This window comes from Apteryx mantelli, chromosome 7, assembly GCF_036417845.1.
Source record: "Apteryx mantelli isolate bAptMan1 chromosome 7, bAptMan1.hap1, whole genome shotgun sequence".
In the NCBI taxonomy this organism is placed as follows: domain Eukaryota; kingdom Metazoa; phylum Chordata; class Aves; order Apterygiformes; family Apterygidae; genus Apteryx; species Apteryx mantelli.
This window is the reverse complement of record NC_089984.1, coordinates 21,589,422-21,603,983: the sequence shown is the minus strand read 5'-3', so window position 1 is coordinate 21,603,983 and position 14,562 is coordinate 21,589,422. Positions and strand designations below refer to the sequence as shown.

At 52.4% G+C, this 14,562-nt stretch overlaps 1 protein-coding gene across 2 annotated transcripts in view; it reads right to left on the bottom strand.

The window, feature by feature from the left end:
• Positions 1-14,562, bottom strand: part of PDLIM1 (PDZ and LIM domain 1) — a 43,702-nt gene that overhangs the window by 3,079 nt on the left and 26,061 nt on the right. Inside the window, exons 4-5 of one of the 2 annotated variants that reach the window (XM_067299954.1) lie at positions 7,791-7,987; positions 2,279-2,433 (exon numbers count right to left, since the gene is read on the bottom strand). In XM_067299954.1, the coding sequence (XP_067156055.1) occupies positions 2,279-2,433; positions 7,791-7,987 (352 nt within the window). Of the gene's footprint in view, positions 1-2,278; positions 2,434-5,509; positions 6,368-7,790; positions 7,988-14,562 lie in introns of those variants that run through there. The other variant, XM_067299955.1, reaches the window with a different exon arrangement.

Here is a 14,562-nt window from a genome sequence, read left to right as displayed (position 1 = left end):
CTGTGAAAAAGGAGCATCTTACAAAATGATGCCACCAATAGGACGAGTCTTATCTGTATGACTTTTGCAAGAGACTCAATAGCAGGCAACAGTGGCAGGAGGGCTGCAGAGCCTCTCAAGCGTGCTCACCAGAAGTAGAGCTCATCTGAAAGGCTCCCGCGCTGCATGTCCCTGCACAGCCACCCCTTCCTGCAGTGGGGCTGTGACCCAGACCAGTGAAGTGATCCACAGGGATGAAAAGGGAGAGATCATCCCAAGTGGAAATGCAGGGAGGGAGAGAGAGGAACAAGCAGGCAGGGGCAAGGAGGGATGGGCAGAAACTCAGACTGGGTTTGCTGCAGAGAGACTGCAACATGGAAGAGGAGCTCATGAGAGAAACTGCCAGGGCTGGGGTTGATGGGCAGACCCAGGCCACCTCAGACAGGCTGATAAAATCTTTCTGACTGCTGTCAAGCCACAAGCAAACTGCATCCAGTGTTTCTGGTGAAAGGCAGGAGAAAACCTGCTGAGGCACAACCTGGTGACCAGCAATGCCGGAGACATGTCACAGCCCGGGACAGCGCCGCCGGGAGACAAACAGAGCAGAGGAGCTGCCCGTCCTGTTGTGCTGCAGCATGGAGAGAGGCCAGAGCGCCCTGGTCTCACCACGGTGGGTGGTGTGCCACCGCTGTGCCTCTGGATCAGTCCTTCGGCGCTGGGCCAGCCTGCGGATGCGGCTCTGCCTCCGTGCAGGGGCACCACGCGCCGCGCGCGGGGGCGCACAGCTCCCAGGCGGCATCGGTCAGCTCGGCCGACACAGCGCCTGCCCCGGCTGGGAGCCAGGTGCCGCTGCCCACGAGCAGGAGCAGGCTGGCAGAAGTGCTGTTTATCACCACGAACATCATCTGACTCAGCAGCGTCGGGCGCTTGAGCAGGGAGGCCCAAGCCGCCACGCCATGCCGTGCCGTGCCGCGCCGTGCCGTGCCGCAGGGGAAGCGCCTGTGCAGCAAGCAACATTCCTGGGGGGGCTGCATAACCCACCGGCCCTGCTCCGCACCGATGGTTATCAGCTCACGGGGGAACCATGCCAGAGCCTGTTTTGGCCTGTGATCAGGCAGGCAAAGCTCGTGCCAGAGAATCCCAATAACGCTGCAAATCTTCAAAAGAAAGATAAAATAAAGAGGCTTTTGCTTCTTATCTTCTTCAGAGCTGCTAAGCAGGGGGGGGAGGACCTCCAGAGGGTGCTTCGGTGCATGAGCCATCCAGGCTGCTCCCTTCCCTTCCCTTCCCCGCAGGAGCAGAGCCCCCAGGGGCAGGCGTGAACACACAGCATTTAAAAGATGCTTTCAGATAGGCATTCTAACAGCAGCTTATGACTGCAAGAGCCTGGTTTCTTTCCTCCCTGCTGTTTCCTTATTTCTTTCATTTTCCTGTTTCCTCACAGATCACTTGGACAACAGCCCTCAGCTGATCTGTTTCCCTCTCTGGTGAATATCCTAGCACCAGGCTTTTGTTGGATGAAATTAAACGTCCCACTGCCAAGCTAACAACACAAAAGACAAAGTCTCAGCTAGTCTGGGGGGGGGGGGGGGAAAGAAGTCATTCTTGGAATTCCTTTCCTATTTATTTGTTTATTTTTTTATTTAAGGAGAGAATGGAATATGAATTGGTCCTCACATAAGTTAACGAGAGTTTGACTGTAAAGTCTATAGTCTTGAACCACAGAAGTCCAGATATCAGATCAAAAATGCCAAGCTGAGTGAAATTTCAGATGTTAAAAGCCTTCAACTGCTTGCCATAACCCAGATCCATAATTTTACATTCAGCTGTAGAAGTGAATCTTTTTTTCCTCGCATAGCAGGATGGAAATTGGAAGCTTTAGGATTCACCAGAAGAGCACTATCTTGCGTTACCTCCCAAAGACTTGAATCTAAAATGGTCTTTATCAGTGAATATTAGTTGAAAGGAGCAAAGCTTTAGAAAGGTCTGTGCAACTCTTTTTAACTCCTTCTTAACCATGAAACATCATAGAGGTTCATTTCTTAAGCATTCACTCAATAAATGAGAAACATGAGCTCATGGACATTGACACTAAACAAGGAGAGGAAACGTAGGAGTGAAGTTTGTGAAAAGAGTCTGTAGGTTTTTGTAGAAACCCTCTATACTTGCCACTTCGAACAAGCAAGAGCTAAGAAAGGAGAATAGTTTTAGATGTTGCTCTGAAACGCGGTGCACGTTACAGAGCAGGGAAGGCAAAAGGGAAGGGCGCACTCAGACGCGGCACACAGCAACTGCTTACCCTTCTCTTCCGACTCCAAAATCTCTTGCAGCACCAGGAAGGAAGCAGATTGCCTGGGTGGCTCGTTCGACTCTTGGTTCTCCTGGAGCATTTTGTAAACCTCAGACTCTTTGTCTACGGCGATACTGCTCGGGGGCTGGATGTGCTGATCTAAGCTGAGGAAGGAGAAGAGCGCAAGCTTGTTAAATGACGAACAATTAAAGCCAGTCCCGCTAGCAAAATTATCACAGTGCATCATATGAACGTGCAAAACACAGGCACAACAGGACACCATGAAACACAGAGGCGCTGGATGTGCTCGCGCAAGGCAGCTGTGGTCCTGGTGGGATGCGCACACCAGGCTCTCCGCGCACGCCGCTGTCAATGGTCCCCACCGCCCACCCCCAGCCGGTCTCCACATGTTCTCCCTGCTTTGCAGTTATCACACACTCCAGAAATTAAAACTTTCTGTCCAGGAAATAACTGCTCTGTTAATAGAAAAATGAAGAAGTACTGTGCAGGGTTGGGAATCCCACATGGTACTGTGCCACATATGCATGTTCCTTGCACACCTACCCTACCTTAGCTGGCTGCCTTAGACTGCCATGAATCTTAAACTAAGTAAACTTTATTTCCATCTCCCCCTCAAAAAAAAATCTTTGCAAGTATCCTATGAACTGTTCCTAGAGACCACCTTCACACGTTAGCAGCTGTAGGATCTAGCTAAAAGATCCTTTGACTGGCAGCAGTTTCTTTTGGTTTTCAAGTGGGTGTTATTTCTTCCATTTTATAGATGGGGACCCTGAGCCACAGCCCTTTCACAGCACTTAACTAAGGTTAATGAGCCAGTCAATGGCACAGCTGGATTTTTGCCTGCTAAGACGAAGCCCCCATCTAGGCTGCCTCCTGAGGCGCTGCTGCTGCTGCCGCTCATACGTCCCAAGAGACTTGCACCCTCAGCTGAAAGGCTGAGGTACCGCATGTGCAGCTTCTCAGTGTGGAGCAGCCCCACACCAGTGGTCACCGGGCCACCAGAACGGTCTTAAGAAAAAAAAAAGAGGGGGGAGAGTTGAAGACATTAGCCCGAATTTTCTCCATGTCTAGTGAGTCCGGGATAAATCATAGGCTTTAACTACAGGAGGACATTTGAATATCCCCCAGGAAAAGCTTTCCAGCAGACGGACACTGAAGCGCCACAGAAGATCGCCATGGACAGGTGAGGAGCTTCCATACTGAAGGATTTAAGAACAGACCAGACAAATATCTGCTGGGAATGGCTTCAAGCTGATCAATGCTGGTCAGGAGATGGACTAGAGGACAGCGGAGGTCCCTCCCAGCCTTGTATTCTGAGGCTGGAATAAAACACCTCGGGAAAAATGAGACAACTGACAGTCTCCTCTGACTGCTCAATTACGTAATGCAGCCTTCTCAGTGTAAATGGTCTGTTAGGTTTCACCATTCCTGCACCCTGCGATGGCCTGAAATGTACACAAACATCCTGAAGTTCAGACTAAAGCGTAGAGAGAAGAAAATCTTTATCTTGAGAAGGCAACTGCATACTTTCCATGACAATGTGCAATTGAGTCATGTGAGAGTTACTCTACAAAATAAACTTTGCAAGCATCAAAGGTAAAGTGATCGCACATGTTATAAAATGCTATTCCCATAAAAAATTTCATAAAATGTTTCAATCTTTAGTAATTTTCACTGGAGTGCAAAGCACGTTAGACTTGCAAGCAGCTGAACCCTTGAAGCATGAATCTTATTTACTAAAGCCTCTTGCCCAAAATAAAATCAGATCTTTTCTATTACACAGAAAATGTCCCAGATTTATCTCAAATGAATCCATGCTACACATTACATTCTGTTTATGTAAACTGATATTCTCCCACCACTCTATCCACCCACAAAAATATGAGGCTGAGGAGCCCATCATAAGTTTGCATACTAAGACTATTTCACTAACATGCATTCAAAAAGCAAAGACTAAATCATCTTAAAGAGAACGAGTGTCAGACAAAGCCATCACATTTCAACCATGCATTGTGCCAGTGTGCAAAACATACAGATCAGCTCTTCTGGATATGCAGCATATAGACATATTTGCATATACAAGACACTTCAGACAGACCATAAAAGAACCAAAACCCTAGAATTTGTACCCAGAATAGTGAAACACCTAAAGCTGGCAGGGCAGAGGGATACACAAAAAGCCCCACATGCACCTCTCAGATGGGAAGGACACAGGCACATGAATTATGCCCGCGGGTGGCGGCTGACGCCGGCGCCTGCTGCTCTGCGGGGACCGACCCTGCAGCAGCACCAGCCCCTGGAGCCGGCCCTTTTCCACGCGCAGGGCTTGCTCGAGATGGAGACTTTGCAGGCGGCACTCCCAACAGCCTCGGTGGCTTTCACGGAGCGCGATAACTCCTGCGAAGGCTTAGCTTTTCCAAACAACGGCGCCTTGCAGCTCTCCCACGAGACGCTAACCCTGACGTCCTCGCTGCAACCCCTGCCGGCTGTCACCGAGGGGCACGGGTACCGGTCCCCAGCGGCACAAGGAGCAGCTGCCGCAGCGCACGGCGGCACGGGGACGCCACAGCTCCCACGGGCTGTGCAGACCCCACCGGACGAGCACCCTGCGTGTCTGCAGGCCGGGAAACGGCCCCAAGCAACGCGGCCGCACAGCCGGCGAGTGGCAGTGGCAGGAGCAGCCCCGGAGCCGCCGCACGCCCGGCCACTCTCTGGGCTGCCCCGCGCTGGCGAGCGCTACCAGCTAAGAGGAGACCTGGGGTGCCTGCGTGACTCGGGAACGAAATGTGCTTCCCATGCCACAGCCCGGCACGCGCCCACGGCTGGCGAAACCAGAGGTCCAGAGGAAACACCAGCTTTGGGGATAAAATGCCCTTTTCCCCCACTCCAGCAAGTCCGTTCACTGCAAGCGGCTCCTCCAGGATGACTGGCAGGTGCGGTCACTGCCTTTGCTGCGCGGGCACGTAGGACACAACGGATGACAGTGACTGAAATGATGTTTTGGTGCTTCACAGGGCACTGGACACAGAGAGACACAACGTGGAGAAAGCGGCTGTGACAAGAGTCATGCACTATGATGGAAAAATGTGAAATGCAAACTCCCCGCTGCCCTGCGAGAGGCCAACGCCGTGAGCCACGGACAAGGACGAGCCCCTCGCGGACGCCAGGATGTGGATGAGTGAGCGTGGCGAGGCAGCCATGGAGGCAGCGGCCGGTTACCTGGGGAAATCGGGGCTCACGGAGGAGATCTGCCCTTGCAGCGAGTCCAGGATGTTTCTCTGCGAATAGAGCTGCACGGGAGAATTGAACTGCACGTGCAGCACCCTGAGTCCCGGCACCGCCAGCTCCACGGGGCTGCTGGGGCAGGCCTGGGCGGCGCGCTTGAGCTCTTCGGGCCCCACGCGGACGGGGCTGGGGACGGAGGAGGTGCTGTGCCGCCGCTGCAGCGGGGGCCTGCTGGGGGGCGCCTGCAGCGGGTCATAGACCGAGGCGATGGGCGCCTGCAATGGCGACAGACAGCTACGGGCCACGGCGTTTGCAAGGGCAGTTTGAGTTGTGTTTGTTTGGGGGTTCATTTGGTTTTTGCATTGTGGAATTGAGAGAAAAATACAGAGGAGGAAGAAAGGAGAGAAGGAAGAAATTAATGGAGAGCGACAATACAAACACTTCCAGAACAGTGACTGTCACTTTTGCTAGAGGGATACACCGCGGAGCACGCTGCTCCACATTAAAGGCCTCTGGCTAGTGCTGTGGCTCCAGCCTCACTCTCCAGCGGCATCCACAGCACAAACCCAAACACCATTGCTCCACAGATGAGCGAACACCGGGGTCACAAAAGCAATGAAAAAGTGGATTTGCTGTGAACTAGCTACCTGAGCACATGCCCACAGCTCTGCTGCAGAGCTCAGGCCCTCACCCTTTACCGCAGCCTTAGCAGAAACGCGGGGCTGGGGTCGCCCCTTGGACCCCAACAGCCCTGCTCAGCGGGACGGCTGCTCCCTGCCCTCCCACCGGCCTTGCAAGGCCAAACATGAGGAAGATGGTCGCTGGTGTTTCTCCCTGTAACTCAGCCCCAACTGCACACCCGCTGCAGACGGGCTGTGGGGCCGGTCTGCTCGTGCTGCTGCCATGTGCAACGCCGGGATCCGGCCACTGGGTGCAGACCGACCGTGCGTCTGCTGGGTGGGGATGCTGGCAAATGCCAGGCAAACCCAGAACAAGCTCCGCCATGAACAAATAACTCAGCAAAACACATGGGCAGGAGTGTAAAGGCAACAGGAAGGCTGCCTGAGAGGCAAACCCACACATCCCTGCGTGTGCAATGGGGAGACCAGGACGGGCTTTCAATGGCAGAGGGAGGCCCCAGGCTCTCACTGAAAACCATCAGCTTAACACAAAGTCAGATTTCCCTGGCCACTGCTCTGCCCTGACTCAGCCCCTGAATGACCCCACTGAGGTCCATCAGAGGTGAATTTGGGGAATGCGTCTGTCACCCAGCTGCAACATCACAGCTCTGCCTACAAGGGTCCATGCTGCAGATTGGGCTTCGAGTGCGAGAAGCCCTTTTCGGTCAGGAACGAGTTTTCAGGCTTGTGTTAAACCACAATCTCAGCTCTTCGGGCGCTGCAAAAGCAGAGGCTGAAGTTACTTCTGCCTGCCCATTCACAAGCCAGGAATTTAGCCAAGTACCATCTAAAGCATGGATTTTGCAGCCTTTGTTGCAAAAGTGGCCAAAATCTTCTAAGCATTTTGGTACTGTTATACAGAAACTTAGGGCAGTGAAAGAAGACTTCAGAAGCCAGAAAGACTTCAGAAAGCTCCTGGCTCCTGACTTACAGCTGCAACTAAAAAGACAAGGAACCTTGGACTTTTGGCAAAAAGTAATGTCTCTGGCAAAGCTCAGAGGCTGTTGCAAAAATCAGTAGCCCCTTTCCAGGTTGGGACCATTTCAATTCCATATATAAAATTGCTCACATAGGAATGAATGTTCCAGCTACTTTTTAAATCTCATGTGAAAAAAAAAGATTCAATAATAAAAATAGAAAGATCCAAACTTAGACAGAGCCTGTGTAAGCATCACAGGCCACCGAGAATGGGGGAGCACATGCTTCCTGCACGAGACGGCACCCTTCCTGCCCAGCATCGCCCACAAAGCCAAAACAAAACGCTAACTTTACAAAGTGCTCGTAACAAGCTATCAGGCACCTGTGCAGACCAGAGGGCTGGTATGTCAAGCTGAACGCACGCTGAAACTGCGTCGGTCTCTGCTAAACAAAGAAACACAACAGCATTAATTTCATTTCTGCATCTCAGAAAACATGCCCCACTCCTCTGAGCTCTGCCCCGGGAACCACATCCACGCTCACACCTCCGCTCCTTCCCCTGTCCTGAAAGAGAGCGTTTCCAGGTTAGAGACTGGGGACCCTTGCAGCGAGCTCAGCCTCCGGGAGCCTTCCCCTGGGGAGCAGGGCAGGGAGGCAGAGGCGAGGGAGATACTTACGGCTTGGTAGGCTCCAGGGCCCCAGACGATGACTTTGACTCCACGGCACTGTTGAAGGTCTGGATGTTTTCTGAGGAGTAGAGGCCTGCTGGGTTGTTGTACTGAGCAGTGATGACTTTGGGGGCAGAGCTGGAAGCCGTGGCAGCAGTGAAGGGCACCGCGCTCCGGTTGTGTGCGCTTCCTATGTGCCTTATTTCCTGCATGCAGAGGAGCAAAGGCAAAAGTCAGAGGTGCTCAGGCATGCAGGTGGGACGTGACAGGGCAGCCCCGGCACGTGCAGCCCTTGCAACGGTTGCGTTGGTGCGTGGTGTCAGCTGGGGAGCACATGACCCAGAGCCACACCACTGCAGCAGGAGGGTGTCCTCCACACCTCACGGGGGTCCCCATCCCCATCCTGGGTTGCTAAGGTGGCTCACACAAGGCTGATGTTGAAGAAGTCTCAGAGCTGACATGCTGGGCATGTGAGAGCTCAGAAACGCTGCTGGAGCTGTTAGCTCAAGCCGCCACATGCCTGGAGCACCTGCAAGCCTACTGCAAGCCACAGGCCCTACCTTTCCATACGCACCACAGATTTTAAGCATTCCTTGCAGTTCCTGAAAGCAGGGCGGACTTCTATGGGACAGTGAAGATAAGGGGCAGAAAGAGGAGCTCTGCTCGACAACATCTGAATGTTTGGCCTTGCTGAGATAAGAGCACCCCAAAAAGAAAGGATTTATCATTACTGAAAATGCTCTGGAGTGTGTCTGCCCATTCAGCTAATCTGTGAACTGCACCACAAGGCTGGGGCTCACAGTCCTCTTCGACAAACAAGATCAGACTTCCTGGACAAGAAATTCCTCCAGCAAAGGAGGGAAGACAACCCTTGCTAATGCAAAGGACTTTCCAAAGGCAGCAAGAGTTAAATACCTTGACAAAACCAGAGACCTCTTTAGTGCCAGACCAATGAGTTGTAGGTCTATATAAACCTGAGGTTTCCAGAGGTATTAAGGGACACTTAGAACCAGAACCAATGGTTATAATTTAATAAGAAAGGGACCAAATACAAGTTAAATAAGACACGAGGTAAATTTCTTCTGAATCACAGATGGCTCTAATGAAAATGGTGAAATTTATAAGCCCTATCACCAGCACACTGGGAATTGCAGCCTTGGGCAGCAATAACTATGTCCAGGGCTTATTTCTACCCAAAGAAGATGCTAGATCAAAGCGAGAAAGCACATTGGGGACTCACTTGAGCAGGCAGAAGAAAGGACTAACATTCACAGAGATGGCTGAAATATCTGGAGCAAAAAGATGGCACAGAAATGCATGTTCTGAAATGTTGCAGCCAGCTCTAGAGATGAGGAACGGCTTCAATACCGGGCTAACGCCCAGCAGCACAGGATGAAACATGGCCCTCGTTAACACCGTGGGCCCACACTTCCCAGCTCTGATTAGCACAACCCGTTCCTCTTCCCACTCCTATAGCAACGACAGGAGCCTTCGCTGCCCTTTGAACATTTCATGGCATTTGTTTGATAGAGCTATAGTTACAGAACAAACATTCATTAGAAATGCATATGAATAAATTCCCCTACAGATTTTTCTTTAAATCGCTTTTATGTCCCTAGATTTCCTTAGGCAGCTGGTTAGTGCTCCCAAACAGAGAGATGTGAGTCATGTTGCCTCGCGGTGCTCAAGTGCTATTTGTGGCATCAAGGGTCCCTCAGAGAAGGGCAGAACAGATCCAAACACATCCATGAGTTTCAAGTCATTAGAAAACAGTGGAGCAGCCCAAGCTGTTCAGGTGTGGGGTAGCAGGACCGCTCTTGCATGGCTTTCTGGCTGATGCATACGGAAATCAGCCGTGCAACTTTCCCACACACTAACGGAAGACAGACCCTGGAGTAATTAGCTAATCTCCCTTTGTTACAATCTCATTCAAGGCACATAGCAGCACTCATAAAAACAGTCTTTCCCATGGTAGAAACAGTGGATGCTAGCAAAAAAAAATCATTACTTCAGCCTGTAAATCACACCATGGGGAAAAGTATCAGTGATCTTATATCAGCATTAAATACATATGTTACAAAACCATTCAGAGGCTGCAAGTAGGAAATGTTTTCAGATGTGCATATGAATAGTTGTTTTAATCAAAGACAGAGGCAGAAGTTTTAGGCTAAAGAAGTTATACTCTTAGGTCAGATGATAAACTCAAAGTTTAAATCATGTCACAGTCTGTATTGCAGAAAAAATTAAGTATTAACCAAGAATTAGAGAAAGGGAAGTAATGTAGGGTATTTTTTTTAATTCTGGCTTCCTAAGGAAGTGAAGCATCTCAAATACATACTCCATATGCACATGGGCATGTTGCCACCCCCACCAGACCTTTTGAACCAGTCAGCCAAGCTCAACTCAGTTTGACAGAGGGACAGAGTCCTCAAGGATGGTTATGTTCCTTCAAGTTTCGTGAAAATAGAGAACCAGACGGGGGAAAGAGACTGCAGTCATGCTAGAAGTGCCTTGACCCCAAGAAGAACTGCAACGTGAGCTCCAGCACTGCACCTAGGTAGGAGATATCGCCACCCCACTTTCAGCCAACAGGGAGGTTTTCTGCTGTGCAATAAGATACAAGACTGTAAGTGAAGCTTTCAAAGTGTTAGGACATCTGTAGTGGCTCTCACATGCATAAAGTCCACTGACTATAACAGAGCTTATAATAGCTTAAATTGGTGCTGAAGGTGGTGTCTGAAGATTAGGTTGGAAAAATCCCACCTTGAGAACATGGTAGAAGTTATATAACCTGAGAGTCCTACAAACAAATATCACAGGAGTAATAACATTATAAAGCTTATTGGGACAACCCGAATTCGACAGTAATTTCCTTCATGCCTTGCTGCTTTTTCTGCTTGAGCTGCGGGGTGAATCTGTAAAGAACAAATGCTTTCATGTAGCAAACCCAAGATCAAAAGATAACTCATTCTCGTTGTCAAACGCCTTTACCCAGGGCCTGGCCAGCACTGCTGCTGCAGACTCTGGGCTGTGCCCTGGCCTTTTAAAGCCCCGGCTCCTGGTACCGCGTGTTTACGTGAGTGTCTGCGATGAAGGAAATGCTCTTATCCAGGCAGAGCTTGAGCCGCTCCTTCCTAGTAACACAGAGGCGTGAGACCGATATGAGATCCCGCACAGGCGTCTTTGCAGACCCCCAAAGGCAGACCCGGGCGCACTTGCGGCAGTGCTGCCTCATCGCCCCTGCCGGCCCCAGCCGCAGCAAGCAGGGGGCTGCCGGGGGTTATTTCAACGCGCAGCTGAGGAGTAGAAGCTCCCACACCTCTGGGAGCAACGTTCACTAGTCAAGAGCAATGTTTTACCACTATAAATTGATACTGCGATAGTTGAACTGCTTTAGCTGCACTGAAACCAGCCTCTCTCCCTTCTGTCCTTCACCGTGGTACGGCTTTACAGGGCCTTCCAGCAACGGTAGCTCCAGTTAAAATGGATTAGCAACCTGCAAAAACTTCTCTGCCAGCACGCTTCTGAATTCAGAGCGGTCTCCTCTTACTCCACTTTCAAAATGAAGTGGACTTTCAATGTAAAAATAAGCTACATCAACAGGAGGACACTTTAAACCAGAAGACAACTGTTGGACAAACAGAGGTGTGCTGCAGTACCACTAATTCACATTCAATTTACACAGTCAATCAGATTAATTTTGAAAGACCCCCCTCTTAGCAGCTTACTTCCAAAATAAGAACGGCCACTCACAGAGTTATTGCCAGAAGAGCCATTCCTCGCTGCTTGAAATTACCTTTTCTATATGGTCAAGCTCTAAGTGGCTTTGTAGCATGAGTTCACGTGCTCCAAAGTCTTTCAGGGACTATTGTAAATCCTCCCATCCCAGGGAAAATTTTAATTTCCAGTCCTGAGGATGAAATGAATGTTTAGCTTGTGGCCTTCATGCTCCCACCTTTTATTGCCTCCCCTCAGGTACAACAGCTGTGTTGCTCACTGATAGAGACGGAAAACCATGTCCTTGGTTTGCCCTCAGCAAAGCATGTCGGGGAAAAAAGTGCCCCGAAGGAGAACCGCTTTGTGTGTCCCAAGGACGAGCCCCAGCTCCAGCTCAGATATGCAGGTCGGTGCCAAACAGCTGCTCCGGGACCCGGCCGCCTGGCAGCAGGCCGCACCAGTCCTTTCCAGTTGCAAACGGGGACGTCGGCCGCCGCGCCGTGGGCCGTTTCCGGCCTCGGCCCCCGGAGGGGCTTCCTCCAGCCCGCATCGGCGCAGACGAGCAGCTGCAGATCCCAACCTTTCCCGGTGGGAGCCGGCCGGCTGCTGGCTACGGTGCCAGGCTGCGGGACGACATGGAAAAAGCCGCCCGGCCAAGGCAGGAAGGGGATCGGCATTTCCTACTCTGCTGGCTGGAGGCGACGGCACGGGGAATTACATGGGAAAACAACGGCCACTTCCTCCCATCAGGCCCCGCTCCGGGAAACCGAAGCCCGGCTTGCAAAATCCCCCGGCCGCGCCAAACGCGACCTCCGCGCCGTGGGCCGGCCACCCGGCATGCAGCTGGGCCAGCTGCTTCCCCGACGAAGCTCCCGTGTCCCCTCCCGTCACCCGCCGGAGACGGAGGTGGTCGCCCCCCCCACACACACACCCGGCCTCTCCTGCCACCTCCGGCTCATCCCGCGGGAAACTCCCAGCTGGCGGCGAGCCGGCCAGTCCCTCGTGCTGGGAGCCGGCTGCCCCGGCGGCCACAGTGTCCTCGGGCAGGTCCAGCGCCGCTCGGGGTGACGGCGCTCGCGGGTCTCGGCCGTCTCGCTGGTGACACTGCCGAGGCCGTTTCGGTTGCACCCCAGCTGCTCGCAGCAGCATTGACCTCACCGGCACAAGGAACAGGAAAATCTGGAGGCTTTTTATATTCACTAAATAAAAGAAAACAAGACTTGGGGGGTAGGACACTCCCTTCCCTGAAGCAGGGTTTTCGTCTCCTGACAGTCACGCTTGAAGCGAGCCAGCAAAACGTGGACCTGGGAGGCCGGGAGTCCCTGGCTGCAAACCCGTTGCTTCACTGTTTGCCACAGCCCTAGCCTTAGGGGCTCCCGTCCCCACAGCACCTCCTCCGCTCATCCGCCGCCCCTTCCAGGTGACCTCCGGCTGCAGCAGCTGGCAGGACCCTCCGGACGCGGCCGTGAGACAGGGGGAAGAGAGAGGACAGCTCTGGGAACAGCTGCTCCCCCGGCAAGTCCTGCCAAACCTGCGCGGCACCGTGGAGTCGATGTCAGCGACGAAGAGCTGCTGCTCCCTTGACTCAGCCTACAAAACTACCCTGGGCATAACAGTGCCCGTGAGGTGCTCCCTGAAACCACTGAAAACTCATTTCGGATGCTCACTTGTGAATTTAGACACTCTTAGTTATTTCTTAAAGCTCCAGCAAAAAAAACAAAAAAAAAAACAAAAAAAAAACCACACATGGGGCTTTTGCAGCTGTAAGGAAAAGTTAAAAAACCACACAGTCTTGCAAGCTCCAGCCAAGCTGGCAGGCAAAACCCGCTCTCCCACGAGGCCTCGGAGGTGCGGGATTATTTGCAGCCTGGGTCAGAGTCCGGGCGATCCTGGAGCGCGCACCTCGGCAGCCACGCCAAGAGGAAACAAGATTAAACACTGCTCCCTGCAAATGTTTACTCAGCTCTAAGAAAACGGGCCAGCGCCCAAACCTCGGCGAGCCGGAGCGCCCCGCTCCCGCGGCGGGAGGGCCAGCGGGGCCCGGCAGCCCGGCCCAGGCGCGCGGAGCCGGTGCCCACGCAGCAACGCCTCCGGGCAGGCTGCTCGCGCCAGACACGCAGCAATAGCTCGAAAGACGACATTTTTGTGGCCAACTCTTTCTGCTACACGGGTCTGTGTTCCAGCAGCTACGATTACAAGCACTGCAAGTGCCTTTACTTTCACCTCTCTCACTGTTACTCCTTTGGGGGTTTTAAGCTATGGGAAAAATCTTATGCAATGCTTCGAAATCCGATTAGAAATTAGGGCGGGTTTGGGGTTTAGTGCTTGTTGTGTGGAGGCGAGGGGGGTGAGCGGCAGCAGGAGGCTGCCCTCCCACGTCCGCTCCCCGCAAGCATCCCACGTCTGCTCCGTCGCGGCCCTGTAACCAAAAACAGGGGGCGCGACGGGCCAGCACAGCTCGCGCGTCTGAAACTGGACGTTGCTACTTTATATACCTATTGCTTCATACATTGCCCACGCATGCATGGCCTTATCAAAGGCCGGGCCAGAATCACACCCAGTTTCTATAGTCCCGGCCGCCTTGGTATCCAAGGGGATAAAATACACAAGACGGAAACAATTACATCACTCCTCAAGGACGGGCAGGCAACCTCACAAGAAGTCTTGGGAAGAAAAAAGTAGCTGTCTGCTTCTGTCATCCCACAAATGCCGTGATTCACCTCCAAAACTCCCCCGGCTGCATGCCTGGAGGTTATTTCTCATTAAAAAAATCCATTCTTGAGTTTGACAGCCCATATCTTTTGTGGTTAGAAAAAAAGCTGACCTACTCATCTCAAACCACGAGTTTTCACTGAGGTTGCTGTGGGGGGCTGCGCTAATGCCCATGCCTCGCTGCAAATGGGGAAAAAGTGCCCGGGGGGGCTGCAGGAGCTGCCGCGGCGCCCACGCCGGAGCTGAGCAGCCTCCGAGCTGGGCTCTCTCGGCTCATTTCTTCCGCGAGTTCACACAGCTCAGGCGCAGAGCTAGGCCCCGTCAACCTCCGTGTCGTACAACTACAGGAAAA